The 26,386-nt window shown below is 30.9% G+C and overlaps 1 protein-coding gene and 1 long non-coding RNA gene across 4 annotated transcripts in view; both read left to right on the top strand.

Moving 5' to 3' along the window:
• The first annotated feature begins 1,120 nt into the window (after window positions 1-1,120).
• LOC137000221 (uncharacterized) overlaps window positions 1,121-26,386 on the top strand; it is a 37,038-nt gene continuing 11,772 nt past the window's right edge. The window contains exon 1 of the long non-coding RNA XR_010890498.1: window positions 1,121-1,921. This is a non-coding gene — a long non-coding RNA (uncharacterized lncRNA). The remainder of the gene's footprint in view (window positions 1,922-26,386) is intronic.
• LOC137000219 (uncharacterized) lies at window positions 9,551-26,227 on the top strand. 3 transcript variants are annotated; one of them, XM_067356247.1, is made up of 4 exons: window positions 9,551-10,452; window positions 24,520-24,743; window positions 25,009-25,254; window positions 25,513-26,227. In XM_067356247.1, exons 2-4 carry the CDS (start codon window positions 24,533-24,535, stop codon window positions 25,659-25,661), a joined length of 606 nt encoding a protein of 201 aa, XP_067212348.1. In that variant the 5' UTR covers window positions 9,551-10,452; window positions 24,520-24,532; the 3' UTR covers window positions 25,662-26,227. The 3 variants fall into 3 exon arrangements, 2 of the variants coding, with proteins under 2 accessions (XP_067212348.1, XP_067212346.1); XM_067356245.1 differs by lacking the exon at window positions 9,551-10,452 and having other exon boundaries at window positions 22,468-24,743; XR_010890497.1 differs by lacking the exons at window positions 24,520-24,743; window positions 25,009-25,254; window positions 25,513-26,227 and adding an exon at window positions 13,648-14,646.

Below are 26,386 nucleotides of genomic sequence, written 5' to 3'. Positions count from 1 at the left end.
AGTTAACCTCCGAAATTACTCCTTCTATCTTGATGAGATACAATTATTTCTTACAACTACCCTTTGTTGTTTTCTACAGAATGCCGAGTGTATTCGTGTGATACCAAAAACTATATAGTCTTTGTTCTTATGTAAGTCGGGACGCATCGGGAATGTACATCGATTACATCGCGTATTTTGAAAGGTTTATTTCGATCAAAATTCATTGCGCGAGCAGCAGTGTTCACGTAAAACGATATTTTGTATTTTGTAACATTTATTTATTTTACGTGAGTATTTATCTTTAATTTTTACTCGTATATTTATTTATTTGTACTACAATATGGAATTGAAAAGCGCTCAAAAAGCTTTAAAACACAGAATTTTTATCAAGTAAAATTAATTTTTATATTAGATCACGCTGACAAATTTACAAACAAAATTTAAAAAATACGACACGAAATACGATAGAAGGCGAAAAATAAAATAGTAAATTATTTAACGAAATTAAAATTCTGAATGCAAAAAGAATATCTTGTAATGTGCAAAATATTATATATCATATTAGGAATTTCTTTCACTCACAGCAAGGGAAGGTTTGGTGGGGTTGTTTACATACGCTCTGTAGCCTATGTGCTCTATGTCCTCTCTCCCTCACTTCCACGCTTTCTCTCTCTCGCACGCGTATCGGCATGCACATTTCTTTCCCCTACTCCTAAATCACACTTGAATCCTTCGACACGACCAGTGATGCCAATTCGAGCTCGCTGGTACCATGGGTACCGTAGAAGAGGGGATACCCACACAAGCGAAATCGCTGACGTCACATGTCCGTGTTGCTCGGCGAGCACACGGTGCGTATCCCCTCCACTACGGTACCCATGGTACCAGCGAGCTCGAATTGGCATCACTGGACACGACCTTATACGAATGAATCCTTGCCTATGAATTGTTACTATTCGCACGGCGGGACTTGAGCGAGGCAGACCGTTCGCGTATCGGCGCGTTATTCCCCCCCCCCCCTCAACTACCACCAATTCTTATTACTTTTCACAGTCTTTCACCTTCCTCCCCCTTTCTACCATTACCTGTTGCGTACATGGCAGCGTGTCGAACGCGTATTCCATGCAATGAGCGATATTCGAGTTTAAATTTCATTCTAATATGACAAAATACGCGTCGGGAGTGTCGGCTAAAATATCGTATGATTATTGTAACATTGTTCCGCTGTAATTTCGCAGTAATATAAAACGCGGAGTGCCGTTTAAAGTGACGTGCGCTTTTCATATTCGCGTCGCGATCGCGTGTAAATACTTTATAGACCACTGAGAGGAGGAGGAGTTATAGACTTTTACCGAGAGTTATAGCGAATCTATAGATGAACGCATTTTTACTGTATGACAAATATTGGGACACAATTTTTTTTGACTTTAGGCTTGGCTCGGGGGAGGGAAAGGTCGGTTTCAATCATAAAATCTCCACTACGGCAGGGCAATCTTCGGTTCTACGTGCAGCGCGCTAGTTGTACAGATAGCCGGACTGTCGAAGGTAGTCGAGGACGGCTACCGGAGTTAGTCAAACGCTACCGATTGCTTTTCAGATGTCTTGTATCTAGTCGGTTGATTGGATGACTAATCACCTCATCTTTTTCGAGCTTATCTTTGCCTTCTGTTTTGAGAGAATCGTGCCCCAATTGGTAAATGTGGTCGTCTGAAACGCGGACGGAATTCGCGCGTAACGTCACAGCTTGGACAATTCGATTCGATTCGCCTGTGATGTCGAGAGTGCCGTTTTAAGTATCGCGTGATTTTCGTATTCAGGTACGCATGCGAGCAATGCATGCGCCGCGAACGCGTGAGATTCAATGTGAGTGCTTCGATGGACCACTGAGAGGAGGAGGAGGCTCAGGAGGAGCATCGGGCGCCGGCGGAGCAACTTTACGGTAAGCAATAATTCATTTATTTGTTGAAAATATTGTACACATTAAAATATTTGAAAGACAAAATATTTACATTAGTTAATTTTTATCATTATTAGAATTTATTCGCATATTTTTTTACTTTTTATTTAAATAATTAAACTTTTTTAATAATTCTTTTATTACATATTTGCTTAGAAAACGAATTAAAAGTTCAATGTACTCAATATTTTTTATGATTTTACAAATATTTTATATTGTGAACGCTGCTATAATTTTGATTTATTTCGTGTTTTACAGATCAACTATGCAGATCAACAGAACGACAACTCCGCTGCTGCGCATCGATCGGTGAGTTAATTTAATTTGTCTTCTATTATTAAGATAATGGATCGAATAATAGTGTGAAGATATATAGACGCGAGACACTTTGCAGGTCGTATAATTTTTATTGTCTTATAGTAATTATATCAAAATTTTATTCTCTCGTATTTTTTAAAAGTATTTGGAGTTGTGCGTGCGTTTGTTTTTAAAAGAACGAAATACTTATTTTTTTAGTTAATTTATATTAAATTTAATTATGTGTTACCAATATTATTATATATATCTAGAAAAGATACATGTTATATTAGATTATAATTATAAAAATTATTAAAAAATATGTTACCTGCAAAATGCGTTGTACATTAAAAAGAAACAAAGTGTTTCTAATTTTGATTTTGATTAAGCCCGAAGTTGAAACAACTTTCATCAGCCTAATAACCCTTTGAATCCATATATATTAAATATTAATCATATAATATTAAAAATATAATCATACACCAGAATACTTTGAATAAAATTATGAAAAGTACACTATTTCTTCGATTCATTATCTTAAAATGGATAAGCTAGGACTTAGATGCGTTAATGAATATTTAATCCTGGAATATTTCCTAAATGTATTTCATGATTGACAGATCAGAACATAATATATTGGAATTATTCAGAGAGTTTGTAGAATTTTTTTATGACAGAATTGAAAATAATTTTTATATGTTTATATATCTTTATTTAATAATGTATGCACAAGTTGTTTAAGATGGCCAAAAGTTGTCGAATATAATGGTGCATATATTACAGACAAAGATGACTCTAAACATATAAAAATTGTTTTCAATTTTTTTATAAAAATTATATCAAATTTTCTAAATAACCCAATATATTTTTATTCTGAATAATGTACTTATGTTTGTTTATATATTTATTTATATTTTTTTTATATGAGAAAAAATAGAAAAAAAAAATATTAAAAAAAAAGATTATACATAAAATTAAAGAAAAAAACTTGTTAAACATGGAAAAAAAGTATTTGATGCCGCAGTAAATTTTATATAAGCTATCGTAGCAAAATTTCTTACTGTTAATTATTATTTGAACAGCAAAGAGATTTGTTATAGATAATAATTTTATTTACCGAAATTAGTTTTGTTAAATCTGCAAATTATATTGCTAATATATGTATAATAAAAAATTTATTTTTATCTTATTGTCAAAATTTGTATTAGTGACGACAATTTCATTGCAACAGTAAAATAAATTTATTAAAAATAACTTATTTTGTTGTAACAGCAAATTTTAACTTGTTTCTCATTTTAAAATTTGTCGATTTTTTCGAACGAAACAGATTTGTTGCATATCGAATAATCTATAAAAGTAGTTACAATAGCGAAATTTTATTGCTAACATATTTAACATGCAATAGCAACGATTATTTTATTGCAATAGCAAAATTCTTTTTTTCTGTGTAAATGTGTACTTTTTTTCTTCCTTCCTTACGGTAAGTGGTTTAACTTTTTATATATTTCCAGGGTTAAATATATAAATTGGCGTTGAAAAGCAAAAATGAGAAAATTTTTAAATACATACATATGTACGTATCACAAATATAAATTAAAAATGAAAAAAAGAATTCTTTTACACAAACGTAAATATACTGATAAATTATGGTATATTTGAAACAATTTATCAATTAAAAAAAAGGAGCACATTTTTTATTAAAAATTTTGAAATATATTTATTCTTGTATTCTTGCTATACGCCAATTTCTTCGTAATCTTTCCTAGCCTACCCATGCATCCGTGGTCCTATGGCTTAACAGAACTAGAACTATCAAAGCGGTTAAAATAACCGGTTTATTTTTTTAGAACAATTACTTAAATTTATAATGCTGTATTTCCTGAGATTTTTTCTGTGACTTGTTGCATTGTGTTAAATGATCAAATTGATTAATTTACTTTTTCTCTTTATCACTTTTTATTAAAAAAAGAAAAAAGAAATAGAAATTGGTATATGTTAATCGTCGGTAGTTCTAGTGTTGTTGATCCCATAGTTGAGCATGGACTTTCGAAATTCGTGGTCCCATCGATGATGGTCGAGCACAGATCTCGAAACAACGTTGATACGATCGATCATTGAACAATGGTCGACTATCAACATAAATTTCGAACGCAACTAGCGGAAACTGAGCTGAGCTCTGCGCTAGCGTCCTGCGAAAAACTCCCTCTCGAATTTTAGATGCAAATAGCGGTAACTGAGCTGAGCTCTGCGCTAAGCATCTTGCGAAAAATTTCTAAATGATTCTGCGATAAACTCCCAAACGATTCCGCGAAGAATTCAATCTTATTAAACTTTGTCGGTTTATAGTTTCTTACGAACTCCTAGGTATAGAATTTTTTTATAGATAAGTTTTTGTGTTAGGTAGAATTTCTATTAGGTAGGATTTTCCATTAGAATTTTCAGATAGTTTGGATTTAAAAAATTTTTATCACTTTTTTTTTTTAATTCTTTGCTGTCGATAAAGTTTGGAACTTCTGCTTTGGCAGTTAGTTTGCAGTTTATTGATAACAAAGATAATGACATAACTTTGGGTGGGCAAACAGCAAGATTTTTTCCGCGAGAGCGGATGTTCCTTGCATATAAGAATTTAAAAACTTTATTATTTCTATATTTTTTTTTTATTTTTTGCTGTCGATAAACTTTGGAACTTCTGCTTTGGCAGTTAGATTGCAGTTTATTGACAAAGATAATGACTGTGGGTAGGTAAAGATTCTCAGCAAGATTCTCTTTTGTGAGAGTGGAAGAAGTTTCTTGCATATAAGAAACATCATCTTAAAAGATTTTTTTCAAATTTTATTTGTTAAATTGTTGTTAAAAGAAAATGTAATAAGATAAATGTCTCAATGGCTAGACATATTTCAATCTCCAACTATAAAAAAAATAATTTTTTAAATAGTTATAAATATAATGGCCAGAACTGGTACATATAAATATCTTATATTTCTTTGCTAATATTTAATTTTAATAATTGTCGTTCATTAATTACAATTTTAGTTTTATTTGTTAGATAAACTTCAATCTTTATTAACAATTTGCCATCTGTTTTTACATAAATTTGCATAACAAAGAAAGGATTGAGGAACATTAAACTGGAAAATCTAAAACACGTTGGTAAAAATTTTTCAAAATTTTTTTACTAAAGAAACATATTTTAGTAACGAACACACACGGACAAATCAGTGGTCGAACTAAACCATACAAGATTAGGTACTTTTCTATTTCTTCTTTGCCTCTAGAAGGTTACAATGCTTTGGTTTTGAATATATTATAGGATATTTATGTGAAGATATAATTAGTGTTTCTTTTTTTCGGCTTGTTAAGCACTGAATTATTTTATGTCAAGCGGCTCGAAGTTTCCGTTGTTCGCTTATGGTTATTGTCGGCCGCACAATCGCGCAATCAATCGAAAGCGTGCGCCTGTTTGCATTTCATTTTTAATTGTTATATAATAATTCGCTATTAGTGTCCAATCCATCTGCCAGGATGCGTCTCGATTGCGATTGCGCGATTCTCGAACGGCCTATATTTGTTGCTTCGTCGCAGACGGTAACATATGTATTGCTATGCTTATGCGCGTTTCCATATTCCACACGTTCTCCATTTTTATAAATATATATTAAAGAATTTTTATTAACCAGTAAATTTTTAAATTAGCCCCATTTGTTTTTTAAAGGCTTTATTGCGTAATAACTTTCGCTGTTCTTTTAAAATATATACAAGGTGTCTGGCAATAATCGCCCCACCGGTCATATACAGGTAGAGGAGGTCAAATCGAGTAGAAAAGTCCTTTACCATTTTTTGATTTTTGTAATAAGTACTAAGTAATTAACGAAAAAAGATTGGTGAATCCGTGCAAGTAAAGCGCGCGCAGCGAGAAGGACATCCCACTGCTATGCGATCACTAGGCGCGCGATGAAGCGTGGGAGGAGCGCTTTACAAATGACAATGGCAACATACGAGCGGCGCGTAACGCAAGATCCTTGTGTCCTAGTGATCACGTAGCAGTGGGACGTCCTTCTCACCGCGCGCGCTTTACTCGCGCGGATTCGCCGATCTTTTTTCGTTAATTACTCAGTACTTATTATGAAAATTAAAAAATGGTAAAGGACTTTTCTACTCGATTTGACCTCCTCTACCTGTATATGACCGGTGGGGCGATTATTGCCAGACACCCTGTATATAAATACAATTTATAAGAAATTAATATTATTAAAGTCTTTGTACTTCTTTCAAAAAACAAGTACTTTACAATCCTTGAGATTATTAGATGCCACTGTAATTACGTTATATATATATTGTCGTGTACTTCACATGTCATATTATAATTGTAGAAGTAATAGTATAATTCACTTTCCAACTTTATGAAATATTTCATTAATTTTTCATCTTTTTTAATATTGAACTGTAGAATATCACACACGTTATTAATGTTTAAATGATATATTACTTTATTTATAAACGTGAAATGATCTATGTAAAAAATTGATGCAAAACACCTCCTGATATCCTTAATAGTATTAAAAGATAAATAAATAAAGTTATATTGATTATCAAATAATAATATACAATCTTTAAATTTAAAGTCTAGATTTTCAAAACTTTCAAATTTTAAATATAAATTTTTGTTCTTACATTTTTTTTTAATTATTTTTTATGATATTTTCTTTATGAATATCATCTAAACAATTCCTATCATATAAATTTATACTATATTTTTTTGAAATTATCTTATTTAATAATTTATAATTAAATTTTTTATCTTTTTGTGATAAACAAATTGTTTTACTATTTAATTATATTATTATTATGTTTTAATTTTAGTACTAAGTTATGTTCTGACTTAAGAAAATTCATAAAATATATCTCGTCATACAATATAGGATAGTTGTATTTCATAAATAAATAAATACATACATAATCATTAATAGATGCTAATTCAACTATAAAATTTTTATTATCTGTTTTAATTAAAGGATCATTTGTATCTATAATACCATCAACATTTTCGAACTTATATTTATTCCAAAAATGTGATTTCTTCATTATTTATAAGTTATCAACATTATAAATCAATTCTCCATTTCTAACGAACAAATCCAAAATACCATTAGTTTCTTTAGCCTTACAAACTAAATTCATATCTTTGTCATATATATACTTTGATTCAGAATCAAAATATCCGTCTTCAATAATATCTGAAATAACGTACTTTATTTTGATAACTTTTTTGATCTTATATGTTTTAGATTCATTTACATATTCTATTTTATTATTTTTTATAGTATCGAAAATATATTCTTCGTTTATAGGTTCTAATGTATTGTACTTGTTATAAATAAATTCAATTGACGACTCTTTGAGAAGAGAGTACAATTGAGTTATTCTATTTAATTTTCTTTTTATAAGTTGAAACATTTCGTTATCAGAAGATTTTCCATTTTTTGTAAATGCTAATATTATATGAACATTTACATACTTTCTATCTATATTATAATGAGATCCATATCTCAATGATCTTCCTATAATTTGTCTTAATTGAGATTCTGACCACGGTATATCCAAAACAACAAGATCATTAACACATGTAAAAGACACTCCTTCACTACCAGCATTAGTAAAAATACAACATTTTACGTATTTTCCACTGTCGTTATTAATGTGATTAAACTCTGATAAGTTTCTTTCCCTAATATTTGATAATTTGGAATATTCTATAAAACTAATTTTAAATAATTTTAAATATTCCTTAAGTGTGTGGATATTCCTTCGTAACTTACGAATGGTTCATATATTAAACATTTACCTTTTGACTTTAATATAAGTCTACATGCTTCTATGTATTTACATGAATATTGTTTTAGTTTATGAAAATTTTCATCGTTTATATTGTCATCATCATTATTTATAAATTTCTGGATAATTTTATCATCAAAACTCATATTTTCTATACTGCGTCTAAAAGAAGAAAGTTTTGATTTTATAAAGTTATTAAATTCCTCTTCTGTCATTTTCTCTCTGATCTTCAAACCGTCGTATACAAATGTTGAAACCATTCTCCTTATAGGTTTCAATTTATACAAATCTTTGTTCAAGGACTCATATTTTTCTGCCTCGTTGTAAAATGATTCTTGATAATCTGTCATTAGTATTTTGTATATGTGAATGCGTTTAGATGCAAAATTATCATTTTCAATTGTATTTGTTAACGAATCGTTTTCAACTTTTTGGTACGAAACTATTGAAAGTAGTCCGTTCTTCAACCTATTTCTGTTAACTAACTTTTCGTCATCAAAATATCTTTCGTCAAAATTTACACAATATTTTTTCTAAGCAAATTTACAAGAATATTAAACTCTTTTATATCGTTTACAACTGGAGTTGCAGACATTAGAAGTAGTTTATTGTATTTTTCATTACAAACATTACTTATAAGTCTGTATAATCTGTTTATTTTTCTCTCTTTGTTGTCGTAATCCTTTTCTTTATTTCGTAGTATGAAATTGTGCGCTTCGTCAATTATAATTAATACTCTGTCTCTTTTGTTCTTATAATTTTCTAATTTTCCTTTAAATTTTAAAAAAACGTTATTATCATCATAATGTAGTATCTCAACTTTCTTATTACAATAATCAGATACTCCTTCCTCCCAAATTTTGTGTAAACTAGCTTTTACAAATATAAATATTCTCCACGAAGGATATATGTATGTGATATTCTTAATTATATATAATCCTAATAAAGTTTTTCCAAATCCAGTGTCCCAAAATACAAGTAAACTAGATAGTGTCTTCAATCCTATGAAAACTCTAGACGTAAAAGATTGATATTCTGTCAGTATTTTATCTTTCATATTAATGTCTAGACTTTTTGTGTTTTCTATTGCATAATTAATGTGTTGAGCAACTATCTTTTCCAATTCACCCATTTAATGATATTAATATTTGATATAAATGCTATTTCTAAATATTTTCAATATTATTTTTACATGTATATCTATAATATTCATTATACTTAGTGTATATCCACTAAGTATTTATGAACTTGTAGTAAGATCTGTTGTTATGAATATGGATAATAAGATAAAAAAAAAATATAATCTACCCATTGTTAAAAAATTTACAGTTTTTAGTAGTAATGATAATATACATAGTTCTGATGGTATAATGGATATTGTAGGTGATAATGTTATATTTACAATAAACGGGACTAGAATAGAGTTAGATATTGTTAAAGAATATGATAAAATTGTACCTATAATATACAGTAAATGAATGACATCAATCTAATTTGTTATCATATAAATGGATAAGTACTCTAGTGCTATATCTGATAATGTAAAAAAATCATCAAATTTTTTACGCGAAAACACAAGATGGATTACATTAGGAATTATTATTTTAGCTATATTTATAACACTCATAATGGCAATATGCGATAAATATGTTGAAAATGGAGATAATTATCTCTTAGGAGCCACATCCCAGATAGCATATTGTATTCTCAGTATATTCTGAATACATACCGAATCTGCCATATATATAAATAATATTCTGAGAATGTACTGAGTATATATACGAAGTATATAGAGTTATTGGTATATTCTGAGGATATTGTACAAAGTAAAAATTTTTAAAGTTTATTATATATATTTTAAGTGTGTTTTCAGAATATTCCGAATATATTCTGAGTATATTCTAAATTTCCTATGGACATGTATATATACATATATATATAGTTTTTTTCATTAGTCATTTTTTCATTGGTCATTAATTAATGTTGTCACGTTCTATTGAATCTAATGGCGTTTTTCATTAGGACTGCACTCGTGCAGTGTTTCCATGAGAGCAATGTTAAAATATACACTGTCTTTGTGCAAATTTTAACATTGCTGTTATGGAAACACTGCACGAGTGCAGTTTCAATGAAAAACACTATAATAATCAGTCCGCGTTTTTATGGCAAAAACTGCATGCCAGTGCTGCACGTCGCGCCGCCCACCGGCGCGTGGCGCGCGCCACCATTCACATTAGCCATTGTTTATTAATCGCTGTCATCTCGTGCTCGTCGTGAATGGTTTGCTTGTTACTTTTGGGCCTTTGGTTTTCGTCTATCGTGCCTATTTTCTGAAGTCAATCCACCTAGATTACGTGTCGAGCGAGGAATCCTAGCGAAAAGAGGTATTTTTATTTTACCCATATATACAGGGTGTCCCAAAGCACCCTTAACAACTCTCGTGAGGTGATAGAGGAGATCGAGACGAACAAAAAAGTCTAATACCATTTTGCGATATTTGCAATAATAACAGAGATATTTAATGTTAAAGTCAGGCGAATAAGAGCGCGCCGCGAGAAGCGCTCGAGCCGCCTGAGCCGTAGGACGGCCCAGTGTGTACCATTATAGGCCGTCGGCGCGCGGTAAGGGGAAGGCAGCGCGCCGCTGCCCATGGTTACGTCGTCGTTCCCGCGTCTTACCGCGCCGCGCCAAAAGACTCGATAACCGATAGTACAAAATAATAAATAATGAAAATAATAATAAATAATAACAAATATAAATTAATAATTAAATAATAATATGTATAAAATGTTTGAGCACGTTTTCCGTAAAATATCGTATAGTATTTCAATACATGAGATAACGATTACAACTTACATTCTGCTCTGCTTCACATAATTCTAGTGTCTACAGAATTGGCAAAACGCTCTACACTGAGAGAATTTTCTCTTAGACTTTATCCTGAAAATCATACACATGTTTGATTAACTTTACTAAACTACATAGTAAAATTAATCAAACATATTTTATATTTTATTGTGATAGATATTTTTATTTTTTATTGTGATAAATATTAATCATAAAAATTCTTATAAAATTCTTTCCAAATTGTCCCACGATTATCATGATTTTTAAAGTATAAATTATAAGAGAAAATTCTCCCTGTGTACGAATTAAAAAAATACTAAGAGTTCCAATAGCACTTTTAATAGTTTTTCGATAAAAATTAAAAGATTCTATGTACATACACATTTCTTATTAAAAGAATTAAAAAATTAATTTATTAAAAATTAAAATTGAAAAATATCGTTTTAACTTTGTAAATCTAACACGACATTCTCTATTCCTAAATTACTAACTTACGCATTAAATATTATAATTTGCAGCAAGACTTCCTGATAGCTGTTCAACTGCCAAAATGCTTCTTGCCAAAAATGATAGTATTTAATGTGTTTTAGTACTTAGAATTAGAGGAGAGGAGTACGACACTTCGCAAATCTAACGTCGTGTTAGATTTGCGAAGTGTCGTACTCCTCTCCTCTAATTCTAAGTACTAAAACACATTAAATACTATCATTTTTGGCAAGAAGCATTTTGGCAGTTGAACAGCTATCAGGAAGTCTTGCTACAAATTATAATATTTAATGCGTGTTAGTAATTAGGGAAGAGAATGTCGTGTTAGATTTACAAAGTTAAAACGATATTTTTCAATTTTAATTTTTAATAAATTAATTTTTTAATTCTTTTAATAAGAAATGTGTATGTACATAGAATCTTTTAATTTTTATCGAAAAACTATTAAAAGTGCTATTGGAACTCTTAGTATTTTTTTTAATTCGTACACAGGGAGAATTTTCTCTTATAATTTATACTTTAAAAATCATGATAATCGTGGGACAATTTGGAAAGAATTTTATAAGAATTTTTATGATTAATATTTATCACAATAAAAAATAAAAATATCTATCACAATAAAATATAAAATATGTTTGATTAATTTTACTATGTAGTTTAGTAAAGTTAATCAAACATGTGTATGATTTTCAGGATAAAGTCTAAGAGAAAATTCTCTCAGTGTAGAGCGTTTTGCCAATTCTGTAGACACTAGAATTATGTGAAGCAGAGCAGAATGTAAGTTGTAATCGTTATCTCATGTATTGAAATACTATACGATATTTTACGGAAAACGTGCTCAAACATTTTATACATATTATTATTTAATTATTAATTTATATTTGTTATTATTTATTATTATTTTCATTATTTATTATTTTGTACTATCGGTTATCGAGTCTTTTGGCGCGGCGCGGTAAGACGCGGGAACGACGACGTAACCATGGGCAGCGGCGCGCTGCCTTCCCCTTACCGCGCGCCGACGGCCTATAATGGTACACACTGGGCCGTCCTACGGCTCAGGCGGCTCGAGCGCTTCTCGCGGCGCGCTCTTATTCGCCTGACTTTAACATTAAATATCTCTGTTATTATTGCAAATATCGCAAAATGGTATTAGACTTTTTTGTTCGTCTCGATCTCCTCTATCACCTCACGATAGTTGTTAAGGGTGCTTTGGGACACCCTGTATATATATATATATTTTTTTTGCACTTTTAGCCGGTGCAAAAGATTTATTGTTGAATTTCAATATATCTATTTCACATCCCGACAAGTCTCAAGTAAGACGCGACTTGAGAGCACAACTTTTCGTGTTTTTCATGCACCGAATTGCGAAATAACCTCAGTCTAATATCAAAGATTTCCCAGTGTTAAATCTCAGAAAATTTTTGATACTTATAATTAAGGTTATATTTTATAGAACATTCTATGCGCGCGGTCACAAATAAAATATGCTTTGATATTAAAAAACATTTTTTAGATTAATGAGATGAAGCACGAAAAAGCTTAATGTTCTTATAAGAAATAACATGACTATGAAATATACAAGTATTAAGATCCGTTTTTAAGAAGTGACTATTAAATACTACTACTATAAAAACTATTTCGTAAAGTATTGTTTTCATGTCTGCAGAATTACTTATTTTATATTATCAATGAAATGGTGTCTTAGGAACTCATTTAAGTAGTACCTAACATAAATAATTTTAAAGAAACGACTATATATTCGTTCGACTTTATATGTTTCGTAGTTCTTTTTGTGTTTATTGAATCCTCTCTCCCATACTTGCACTTCATATTTTTCGCTACATATCATGCTTTCTCACTATTGCAAATATGCAGTCTTGTTATGTACACTTTTTAATTCCGTTGTTTATATTTTAGTAAGTATTTAAAATTATTTAAAATATTTCAAAGAAATCAGACTTTTTTCATAAACATTTCCAAATATAAACAGATTCTAAATGTACATAAAATAAATCTAGCGCTATTTAACACTCTCTAGAATCTCTTGTGTGATTATTAAAAATATATAAAAATTAATAACAATTAAAGTTTAGTGTTTTTTACCACCGGTCTTTTTTAATAATTTGTATTTTGTATTTTGTCATTACTGGCAATTATATATTTTTTGCGTGGCAGTTTATATCGATAAATTCGCACAAGGCTATTATAATGAAGAGTAATACAAATTAGTAAATGCGCAGGTGACAATGAATCGAAAAAGCTTATTGAAAAATATAAGCTCCTATTCTAATCGACATCGTCGCAGACTTCGGCAAGAAGAGATACAACTGTTATCGAAGGCATTATTGGATGACACTGATTCTTCCCCATAGACCAGTTCAAATGTAGAAGACGAGTTATTGCAAACCAACAAAAGCAGATATGATGAGATAAATCTTCAAGATAATCATTATGATAATAATGATAGTGATAATAATAATGAGGAACAGGTACAAAAGGATTGCGAAACAGAAGTGTTATGGAACGAATATGAATATGAATATCTTCACGTTCGCAAATTCAGCGATTCTGAATCTTCAGAACAAGAAGACGACATCAATGATGAAGTAGCTAATTTGCCACAATTTCAAGAGTACGAAGAACAAGAGGGTAATGAGCCGATGAAAAAATTCCTTATTGATTGGGCAATTAGATATCATATCAAGCATGATGCGTTATCACAATTATTAAGACGGTTACGACAGCATGAATGTACTGAATTTTCCTGTTTACCTGTAGATTCACGGACACTTCTGCAAACACCTAAAAAAACTACATTACGAGATGTTCCACCAGGAATATATTTCCATCTTGGTTTAACAAGTGGCATATTAAAAATACTATCCCGGGTAACCGGGGACCTTACAGATTGCATTAATTTGCAACTTAGTGTTGATGGACTACCACTTTGGAAATCAATGCCGGATCAGCTGTGGCCAATTTTAGCATCTGTAATACCGTACAGAAATGTTTTCACTGTTGGAATTTATTGTGGAAAAGAAAAACCTGCCTCGGCAAATAATTTTTTTGAAGATTTAGTAGAAAAAGCTAAAATATTATGTTCAGACGGAATTATATTCAATGGTCGACATTTCCCTTGCTATATATTTCAACTGATATGTGATACACCAGCAAAGTCCTTTGCATTAAGCGTAATATCACATACGGGCTACAGAAGTTGCACAAAATGCACAGTTGAAGGAGATTACATTAAAAACCGAATTTGTTTTCCACGCTTTGGCGCACCGCAAAGAACAGATAAAAATTTTAAAAATAAAACTGATGAATCATATCATAAAGACGGCATTACATGCAATCTATTGGAAATACCAAATTTTGGCCCCGTTACGAATGTACCCGAAGATTACATGCATCTAGTTTGTTTGGGAGTTACTCGTAAATCGTTAAACTTATGGTTATATGGTGACTTAAAATATCGTCTTCGACTTCTTATACAGCAGCAAATATCAGCACGCTTAGAAAACGAGTTGTTACCATGCCTTCCAATTGAATTTGGACGAAAACCAAAGTCGCTAAGATATGCTAGAATGTGGAAAGCTACGGAATATCGCCAATTCTTGTTGTACACGGGCCCTATAGCTTTAAAATCAAAGTTGCGATCTGATCTGTATAATCATTTTGTATCTTTGCACGTGGCTGTAAGAATAATGTGCTGTGAAAAATTACACTCTCTTTTACCATATACACAACAGCTGCTAGAACAACCTATGTGAACTTGGCACCCGACTTTTAATAAATAAAGTTTTAAATAAGTAAAATGATAGTACTTCGTTTGTAGTTGTTTGTAGTAAAAATATTTTCGTTTGTAGTTCAACCCATTATCAAAAAAAAAATGTTTAAAAAATGACTGTCACCCGACTTTAAGATTTTTCAAATCCGCTTCTTGCACGTGATTCAGAATCGTTTGTAGTTGTTTGTAGTGATTTTCCTTTCGTTTGTAGTTGAATAGTTTAAAAGTTATAACATATTTGCAATAAACAAATAATGTAACTTTGTCAATTTTGAAGATTTTTCAAATCCGCTTTTTCCACGTGATTCAGAATCGTTTGTAGTTGTTTGTAGTGATTTTCCTTTCGTTTGTAGTTGAATAGTTTAAAAGTTATAACATATTTGCAATAAACAAATAATGTAACTTTGACAATTTTAAAGATTTTTCAAATCCGCTTCTTCCACGTAATTCAGAATCGTTTGTAGTTGTTTGTAGTGATTTTCCTTTCGTTTGTAGTTGAATAGTTTAAAAGTTACAAAATATTTGCAATAAACAAATAATGTAACTTTGTCAATTTTGAAGATTTTTCAAATCCGCTTTTTCCACGTGATTCAGAATCGTTTGTAGTTGTTTGTAGTGATTTTCCTTTCGTTTGTAGTTGAATAGTTTAAAAGTTACAAAATATTTGCAATAAACAAATAATGTAACTTTGACAATTTTAAAGATTTTTCAAATCCGCTTCTTCCACGTGATTCGGAATCGTTTGTAGTTGTTTGTAGTGATTTTCTTTTCGTTTGTAGTTGCACCGTTTCAAAATTATGATTGTTTAAACAATTAGCCAAGAGTGAACTTTGTTAATTATAAAGATTTTTCAAATCCGCTTTTTCCACGTGATTCAGAATCGTTTGTAGTTGTTTGTAGTGATTTTCCTTTCGTTTGTAGTTGAATAGTTTAAAAGTTACAAAATATTTGCAATAAACAAATAATGTAACTTTGTCAATTTTGAAGATTTTTCAAATCCGCTTTTTCCACGTGATTCGGAATCGTTTGTAGTTGTTTGTAGTGATTTTCTTTTCGTTTGTAGTTAAATAGTTTAAAAGTTATAACGTATTATAATTAACAAATGACGTAATTTCGCGGGAGAGTGAAGAGTAGAGAGTCACTTCTCTCTATACTCATATATATGTAATACTCTTATATTGCTGATTGAGCTCGAGAGTTTAGGAAAACATTACGGTGCGGATGATATTCGTTTTTCACTCTGGAGCAGACTGCGTTGTGCGTATTGTACATACCTGTACATATATTCCCTACACTCAAAAAAATATTTCGCTGATGTAGTTAGATTTCTAGATATCGCAACAAGAATGTATCGCTATTTTTCGTATCTGTGAAAACATTGTTTGTCACATACGGAATTTATAGCAGTAATGTTCTAGCAATAGCTTCTGAAAAATTTAGGTATTATTGCTAAATGTTATTCATTGCATGATCTAACACGTGATTGATCTTATATAGATAGGCGCTTTAGAGAAACTTTCTTTTTAAAGTTCACAAACAATACAGATATATATTCTGTTTCTGTCATCTAAACTGATTAAGTAATTACATATGCAATATCACAACAGTTGCTAATCATTTATCTGTTTTAGTTAATTTTTTACACCTAGAAAATTTTAGCTATTATTGCAAGATCATTTTTTTGAGTGTACGCAAGATACAGACATCGCGCATGTGCAGAACAGCCAAATCGTCTGTCTCACTTCATCGGCACACACACCGTCCATGGAAAGTAAGCGGGGCTAACAATATAGGAGCGTTATATATATATATGCCTATACTGCATTTTCTCTTCACTGCGCATGAGTCGTGCCCCTCCAACTGATACGGAGGAGTATAAATAGGAAGCTCGGCCTGCGAGAGCATTTCTTTCTGCATTCATCTCGTGAGACAGTCTCTGCACTCAAAAAAATATTTCGCTGATGTAGTTAGATTTCTAGATATCGCAACAAGAATATATCGCTATTTTTCGTATCTGTGAAAACATTGTTTGTCACATACAGAATTTATAGCAGTAATGTTCTAGCAATAGCTTCTGAAAAATTTAGGTACCATTGCTAAATGTTATTCATTGCATGATCTAACACGTGATTGATCTTATATAGATAGCCGCTTTAGAGAAACTTTCTTTTTAAAGTTCACAAACAATACAGATATATATTCTGTTTCTGTCATCTAAACTGATTAAGTAATTACATATGCAATATCACAACAGTTGCTAATCATTTATCTGTTTTAGTTAATTTTTTACACCTAGAAAATTTTAGCTATTATTGCAAGATCATTTTTTTGTGTGTGCGGAAATTAAAATGCCTCGCAAACCGAGGAAGAGCGTATCTGAGATTTATGAAGCTCTAAAAGAGTTACACTTTCTTTACGAAGATAAGTTTAAACCATATAATGATTCCGTCTGGCAAACTGCGTCAGACATATTAGATGGGTCGATGACGAAATGTTACATATATATGTATATCACACAAAATAGAAATGGCATTTTGGATAAATTATATGGAAAGAATATTGTTGACTCTAATACTTCGAAGAACAATTCGGATCAAAGTATTCATTCAAATTGGTCCATGAATGAATCGAATCACATTTTACCACCATTGCGTGCAGAAATTCACATGTCAAAATGCGAGTGGGATAAGATCGATCCGTGCATTATTTCCTATAAAAATCGCACGTACGAAGTATTAAAGCCTGGGTGGACCGATATTATTTATGAGCATGTATGGAAAGAGTTAAAAATTCCATGTGCTTTCCATTTCAAAAATGCCAAAATTAGTCATATTCCCGGTGATATTTTTTTGAAAATTAAAGGGAGATGCTCAGAATGCAGTACTGAGATTAATATTTATAGCACCGATGAACCGACTGCTGAAGGCATACATTTATATATCTCTACTTATGACACCCGAGATGTTATTCATGTAAAAAAACGACAATTACGAGGAAATAACAGAAAGAATGTTGTAAAAGAAGTGCTTGAAAAATCAACATATACATGGCGTAGAAATAAGGCCAATGAACTGATGGATTTCGGTGATATGGAGCCTGCGAACCTATACTCGGAAAGTGTTCTGCGCAAAGCAAAACAATTGTATCGCGATGAAGAATTAGGAGTTTTGAAAATAAAAGATCCAATCTCTTCTCTAATAGAAGTGAAATATAGTTTAGAGTTTGCTGGCTGTATCCAGCAAATAGCAATTGATAAATTTTATATTATTTACTGGAGTCCGGAACAAATATTTTTATTTAAAGAATTTATGAAAAACGATAAAACCGGTAGTATAAGTATTGATGCAACTGGATCTTTAGTAAAGTCGCTTCTGAAACCGGACAATTCGAAAGCTTCCATATTCTTGTATCAAGCAGTTACAGCATTCAATGGCAAAATATTGCCTATATTTCAAATGTTGTCTGAAAAACATGACACAAATATGTTAACATATTGGATGCGGGAGTGGCTGCGTTCAGGTGTGCCGTGTCCTAAACAAGTAGTGACGGACTATTCATTGGCGCTTCTTAATGCTGTTGCTCTCGCATTTAATAATACCGATCTGCAAAGTTATGTTAACAATTGCATGAGGATGCTCTCGTTACCAACACATAAAACATTAATAGCCTGCATAATACGCATCGATATTGCACATATAATAAAATTAGTGTGTCGATGGCCTTGTTTTATTCATAAACCAGCCAGTGTTAAGGACTTTTTTGTTCGATGTGTTGGTATCTTATCGAAATGTTCCACAATTAATGATTTTAGTCGTATATGTACAGATGTATTGTCTGTATCTTTTTCTAGTTCAGAAGACGTAGAAAATATTAACAACCACTGTTACAGTGCGCAACGTAGACTTATTCAAATCATCAAGATAGATACGAACGTATACAATGATACAGAATCTGATATATTTGTTACGTTCACGGATTCTGAGGATGATACAGATGTGACACCCGGTAGTAAAATTTATGAATTTTTACAAAATATTGAGAAAAATAGTAGGAAAGAAGACAGTGGAACTCGTCCTAATCCATATTATTGTCCTGATTTTGGAGTTCGTCTTCTCAAATTGAGCAGACATTTCTTATTGTGGACTGCTGTTATGTCCACAACAGCTGAAAACTTGATTGCGTCTTCTGCTCGTAGCGAGGAATATTTTCGAGAAATAAAAAGTTTGATATTTAAAGGTGCTACATCAAACCGAGTGGACAAATTTGTCATTTTGCATTTGAGATCATTGGCCGGGACGATGAAACTTTTAAATGCACCTAATAATTTTCTATCGCAGCATAAAACTTATTTAGATTGTAACAACCTAGCAGCTGTTGAAAAAAAGATATCTCATGATTGCAATGCTTTCAACGATCCCTGTATTCCCAATATTCACAACGAACAGAGTGACATCGCCGATGCGAGTGATGATTGCAGCCTACAACTTAAAAATGAAGAAACTTTTATGGAGATTACAGAACTAAATAAAAATAGCAGTTTACACGTTAACGATACGCTGCAGGATACGGCAAGTAATGCAAATTTCCTAAATGAAATGGAATCATGGAGAGGCTTAAATAAAATAAAAAAGCGAGGAAAATATTTAACCGTATGTCCAGAGGTCGAAAATTTACATAAACGACCCAAATGCAATAGCGTTGCACCTTTATTAATAAATGGTAATGCTTTGCCTCCAGTTAGAGTAAATAATAAACGCATGATGGTTAAAAACACATGTCCCTTTGATGCGATTGCACAATGCATTATTGGCGGCTATAGCGAATGGTCCGAATACAATAAATATGTAGAGCAATCTTGTAATTCAATTTTAGCATTGATTAAAAACATAAGCATGGGAGGAATTACACAAAAAGTATATCGTGAAAGAGCTGAAATAATGAATCGTATTGTCTCTTCGAAGGATAATGTTGTAGATTGTGCCATGAATGTGTCCTCTTTGATATCTAAGTTAATGCATGATGTGCCATCATTAGAAAATACATGTGATTGCAACGATTGTGAATTCCAAAAAAAAAATATAATTCCTGTGTTAAATGTAAATACCATTCCATTGTACAAACAGGGTATAAGAGGATTGCAAGAAGCAGTACATCAATGCTATAAAATAAAAAATCCCATTTGTAATCGTTGCAAAGGCTCCAAAGTCAATTCGACTAACATTGGCGGAGAGCATATATTCATAGATACTGAATGCCTTGAAAATGAATTATTGGCCTCACGACTTGGATATCCAGACTCGTCTAAACAATTAACGTTGGCTGAACTATCCACCGAATTGTATTTTTTTGAAATGCAATATAAACTTGTCGCAGCTATAATATATATTCCAGGTGAAATTATAGGCCATTATCTTACATATGTACGTAAAATAACTGGTAGATGGCAAAAGTATGATGATCTCTCAACGAATAGAAAACCGTGTCTTATAAGCAATCGTGAACTTCTCCAAAAAAAGAGCATACATATATTATATTATGTTAAAAGCCAAAACCAGACCCAAATTTAAGATTAAAATATCCACATGGTTTATTGATCCATATTAGTTATTAACATATTTATTTTAACTTTGATTTTTTTAATTTATGTTTAACTATTTTATTTTATGTGTTTAATATGTTTTTATGTGTTTTTTATATGTTTAAGTATCTTTTGTTTTTATCTATTAATTTAGATATCAAAGAGGACACATTCATGGCACAATCTATAACATTGTCCTTCGAAGAGACAATACGATTCATTATTTCAGCTCTTTCACGATATACTTTCTATGTAATTCCTCCCATGCTTATGTTTCTAATCAATATTAAAATTGAATTACAAGATTGCTCTACATATTTGTTATTGATAGTTCAGCCAACGTTAATTGAAAATAAAAATTTAAAAATACAAAAAAAAGAAACAAAAAATTTAATATTAAAAAAATGTTAACTGCACATACACACACACCCACACATACACACACGCGCACGTGCGCGTGCGCGCGCACGCACACTCACATGTGGTTTATTAATTAATATAAGTTATTAACATTTATTTTCATTTATGTTCGAGTATTTTATCTTATGTTTTTATATGTTTAAGTTCTTTCTGTTTTTATCCGAAAAAGATTCTTTCGGATTTCTTATTAATAAAATTAAAATTTTAATTTTTGGTTTTAAAACCTTTTATAGTATAGTATAGCGTATTTTAAGTAGTTAAAAAATTAAGCGTATTTAAAATAGTTAAAAAACCTACTAATATATCAAAAAATTTAAAAATACAAAAAAAAGAAACAAAAAATTTAATATTAAAAAAATGTTAGCTGCACACACACACACACATACACACACACACACACACACACACACCACACACACGCACACGCGCGCGTGCGCGTGCACGCACACTCACATGTGATTTATTAATTAATATAAGTTATTAACATTTATTTTCATTTATGTTCGAGTATTTTATCTTATGTTTTTATATGTTTAAGTTCTTTCTGTTTTTATCCGAAAATGATTCTTTCGGATTTCTTATTAATAAAATTAAAATTTTAATTTTTGGTTTTAAAACCTTTTATATAGTATAGTATAGCGTATTTTAAGTTCTTAAAAAATTAAGCGTATTGAAAATAGTTAAAAAACCTATTAATATATCAATAAACTTTAAAATACAAAAAAAAACAAAAAATTTAAAATAAAAAATTGTTAACTGCACACACACACACATGCACGCACGCACGCACGCACGCACGCACGCATGCACAGAGAAAAAGTTTATACATAAAAGTGGTTTGAAACGATTACAAACCGAATAACTCCGACATATCCAGAAACATGTTAACCGGTTCATTGCAAGGTCTTTAAGTATATTTAACATATCTTGAAAAGTGGCGAAGATATGTATTTTCTCTATCCGTTTTACTACTGTAACTTCTCAACAGTGCAACTACAAACGAAAGGAAAATTACTACAAACAACTACAAACAATTCTGAATCACGTGGAAGAAGCGGATTTGAAAAATCTTTAAAATTGACAAAGTTACATTATTTGTTTATTGCAAATAATTTGTAACTTTTAAACTATTCAACTACAAACGAAAAGAAAATCACTACAAACAACTACAAACGATTCTGAATCACGTGGAAGAAGCGGATTTGAAAAATCTTTAAAATTGTCAAAGTTACATTATTTGTTTATTGCAAATATTTTGTAACTTTTAAACTATTCAACTACAAACGAAAGGAAAATCACTACAAACAACTACAAACGATTCTGAATCACGTGGAAAAAGCGGATTTGAAAAATCTTCAAAATTGACAAAGTTACATTATTTGTTTATTGCAAATATGTTATAACTTTTAAACTATTCAACTACAAACGAAAGGAAAATCACTACAAACAACTACAAACGATTCTGAATCACGTGGAAAAAGCGGATTTAAAAAATCTTTATAATTAACAAAGTTCACTCTTGGCTAATTGTTTAAACAATCATAATTTTGAAACGGTGCAACTACAAACGAAAGGAAAATCACTACAAACAACTACAAACGATTCTGAATCACGTGAAAAAAGCGGATTTAAAAAATCTTTAAAATTGTCAAAGTTACATTATTTGTTTATTGCAAATATTTTGTAACTTTTAAACTATTCAACTACAAACGAAAGGAAAATCACTACAAACAACTACAAACGATTCTGAATCACGTGGAAAAAGCGGATTTAAAAAATCTTTATAATTAACAAAGTTCACTCTTGGCTAATTGTTTAAACAATCATAATTTTGAAACGGTGCAACTACAAACGAAAGGAAAATCACTACAAACAACTACAAACGATTCTGAATCACGTGGAAAAAGCGGATTTAAAAAATCTTTATAATTAACAAAGTTCACTCTTGGCTAATTGTTTAAACAATCATAATTTTGAAACGGTGCAACTACAAACGAAAGGAAAATTACTACAAACAACTACAAACGATTCTGAATCACGTGGAAAAAGTGGATTTGAAAAATCTTCAAAATTGACAAAGTTACATTATTTGTTTATTGCAAATATTTTGTAACTTTTAAACTATTCAACTACAAACGAAAGGAAAATCACTACAAACAACTACAAACGATTCTGAATCACGTGGAAAAAGCGGATTTAAAAAATCTTTAAAATTGTCAAAGTTACATTATTTGTTTATTGCAAATATTTTGTAACTTTTAAACTATTCAACTACAAACGAAAGGAAAATCACTACAAACAACTACAAACGATTCTGAATCACGTGGAAAAAGCGGATTTGAAAAATCTTCAAAATTGACAAAGTTACATTATTTGTTTATTGCAAATATGTTATAACTTTTAAACTATTCAACTACAAACGAAAGGAAAATCACTACAAACAACTACAAACGATTCTGAATCACGTGCAAGAAGCGGATTTGAAAAATCTTAAAGTCGGGTGACAGTCATTTTTTAAACATTTTTTTTTTGATAATGGGTTGAACTACAAACGAAAATATTTTTACTACAAACAACTACAAACGAAGTACTATCATTTTACTTATTTAAAACTTTATTTATTAAAAGTCGGGTGCCAAGTTCACATAGGTGCTAGAACATTATGTTTTTTCTTTCGCAAAATTGTATGGAAATCACAATGTCTCGCACAATGTCCACGGGCTCGTACACCTTGTCGAGGATGTCGAAAAGTTTGGTCCTTTAGATGGTTTTAGCGCATATAAATTTGAAAATTATATGCAGACATTGAAAAGATTTGTAAGAAAACCCAATCAGCCCTTACAGCAAATTGTACGACGAATAGCTGAAATGGAAAACAACACAGTTATCATTAAGGCTTCGGTGGAAACTGAATTCAAAGTTGATCTCAAATCAAAGCATAACACTGGACCTCTTATTGCACATTGTAGTGACCCCCAATACAAATGTATAAGACGTGGAAATGTGACGCTAAAGGCAGGCAACAATGCAAATTGCTGCTGTGGTTTAAGTTGTGGGAAAATTGTTCTTATAGAAAACATAGCATATTGTTTGCAACTAAAGAGTTTCGTAATTATAGGACGAGAATTTCTTCATCGAGATGACGTTTATAAACAACCTTGCAACTCTTCATTAATTGGAATATATGCAGTACATACTCTATCAGAATTACAAATATGGTCTTTACAAAAAGTTGTCATGAAATATGTCAAAATTACACTTGCAAAAAACAATTTTGCTGTATTTCCTTTATTGCATACTGATATAAATGCCATTTGAATGTAGATCTCCAAAAATAATGTCACCGTCGGAACATGATTATTATGCCGTCATCGAGTTTTCCGATGGATTGCAACTAATACCAAGCAATTGGTTAAATGAGGACATGTCAATGGCTCGATGGCCCACTTTGACAAATGTACAGCGCTACGAAAAGGCTATTCGGAACATGGAACCACCTAAGGAATTATGGACGAACATTCCAGTTATAAAAATAATAGCCAAGGATTGTAAGTATAAATTCTTAATAATTTATGCAATATATTGCACATTCTTCTTCTTTGACGCAGTTTTTTTATTGCTAAAATAATATTCACATATTTTCTATGGCATTGGTTTCCGAGTGATAAGTGCGTATTTCTGCAATAGAATAACGTTTCGCAAACTACAATATAAAGTGCCAATTCCTTTAAACAACGGAAGCCTTTAATATTTAATATGCATTTATATTTTTTATATATATAAAATATTTATATAATTAATTCTTATTTATAGCATCGTATGAGAAAGCTAAGGCCAAGCTGAAAGATGCAGAATTATTAACGGATTTTGATAACGATTCAGACGCAAGAGCGGACAAGTTAAAGCGATCTAGAAAAAAGAGAGCACGAATGAGCAATAGCAGCAGCGACGAGGAAGAATTCAATGGAACAGAAGTTCAATTAGACCCTTTTCCCCATCCTCCTCAAACCATCAATTCAAAGACTCCTATTAACATTTACAAGGCAAAGAAAGAGAAAGGTAAAATAAAATAATTTGGAGTAAAAAATATAAATTCGTCAGATTTATGCAGAAATTTTATAAATACTAATCGCGCGCAGGTTAATTATTAATTTTATTTGAAATTATTAAGTTGCGTGACAAGATTCCTCAATCATAAGTTATACTATACTTTTTTGTAGTATTATAAAAACATAAAATATAGATGTCTTTTATTTATTACTTGTTAAGATTCCCATTATTCCTAAAATGATGAATATATTTTCTTTTAATTTCCAGCTGTTTTGATAAAAAATGGTAATCAACGCTTGGCCATAAATGATACAACGCCGCAGATAACAAATGATATACCAGTCTTCAATAAATCTCCTTGTACTTCACAAAGCATACCAGCGAAAAAAAATACAGAGAATTATTTATATTCTTAAAACAAACTTTTCTTTCTGGTTTTTTATGTTGAAATAAGTTTTTTTCTGTTTTTGCTCCCTTACAGAATTGCCAAATGAACCGAGTTATGCATCCAATAACGGAAGTATCAATTCGCAGGATACATTATCGAATAAATATGCAAGAAAAAATACGGAATTTGCAAGAAATCAAAATAGTCCTGGTACCGTTGTACGTCACATTCATTCTCATGCAGCTGAAAATCAAGCTACGAATGTAATAACGTCAGAACCAACTTTGAATATTGATGACAATATTATTTTTGATTTTCCCGAATTCGAACAACAAAAAGAAAATGCATCTCCTTTGATAGACTATTCGCCAATAAGTCATATATTTAATAATAATCAAAGTAAGCAAACTTATATTTTATTAGAATGTATCTTTTTTTTATTAAAGAAACAATTTTTAAAGTATTTCTTTTTAATTATTATAGGTGTAAACGTGTTTCAACGCTTTGTCGTGAGATCATTAACTAACATAAAGTTTGATATACAGAATTTGCAAAGGGAAATAAAAACAATTAGGAAGGAATCATTTGCAACATTGAATCGAAAATTTGAAGATGATCTATTAGAGGAGGAGAAAGAGAATGTACTAATAAATCTCCCTCTCAAAACTATTGATGGCGATTTACGGAAATTGGAGGAGAACTTGACAAACAAGGAATTCAGAAGTCAAGTTATAAAACAGCTTCTGCAAACCG

This window comes from Linepithema humile, chromosome 5, assembly GCF_040581485.1.
Source record: "Linepithema humile isolate Giens D197 chromosome 5, Lhum_UNIL_v1.0, whole genome shotgun sequence".
Lineage (NCBI taxonomy): Eukaryota > Metazoa > Arthropoda > Insecta > Hymenoptera > Formicidae > Linepithema > Linepithema humile.
This window is presented reverse-complemented; position numbering and strand designations above follow the sequence as displayed.

Bases quoted from the DNA above. Each gene is read 5' to 3' on its own strand.
- LOC137000219 (XM_067356245.1), top strand. From the start codon at position 24,503: ATGCCATTTGAATGTAGATCTCCAAAAATAATGTCACCGTCGGAACAT. The intron at 24,744-25,008 runs GTAAGTATAAAT...TCTTATTTATAG, and splicing joins AAAAATAATAGCCAAGGATT to CATCGTATGAGAAAGCTAAG. The intron at 25,255-25,512 runs GTAAAATAAAAT...TTTAATTTCCAG, and splicing joins CAAGGCAAAGAAAGAGAAAG to CTGTTTTGATAAAAAATGGT.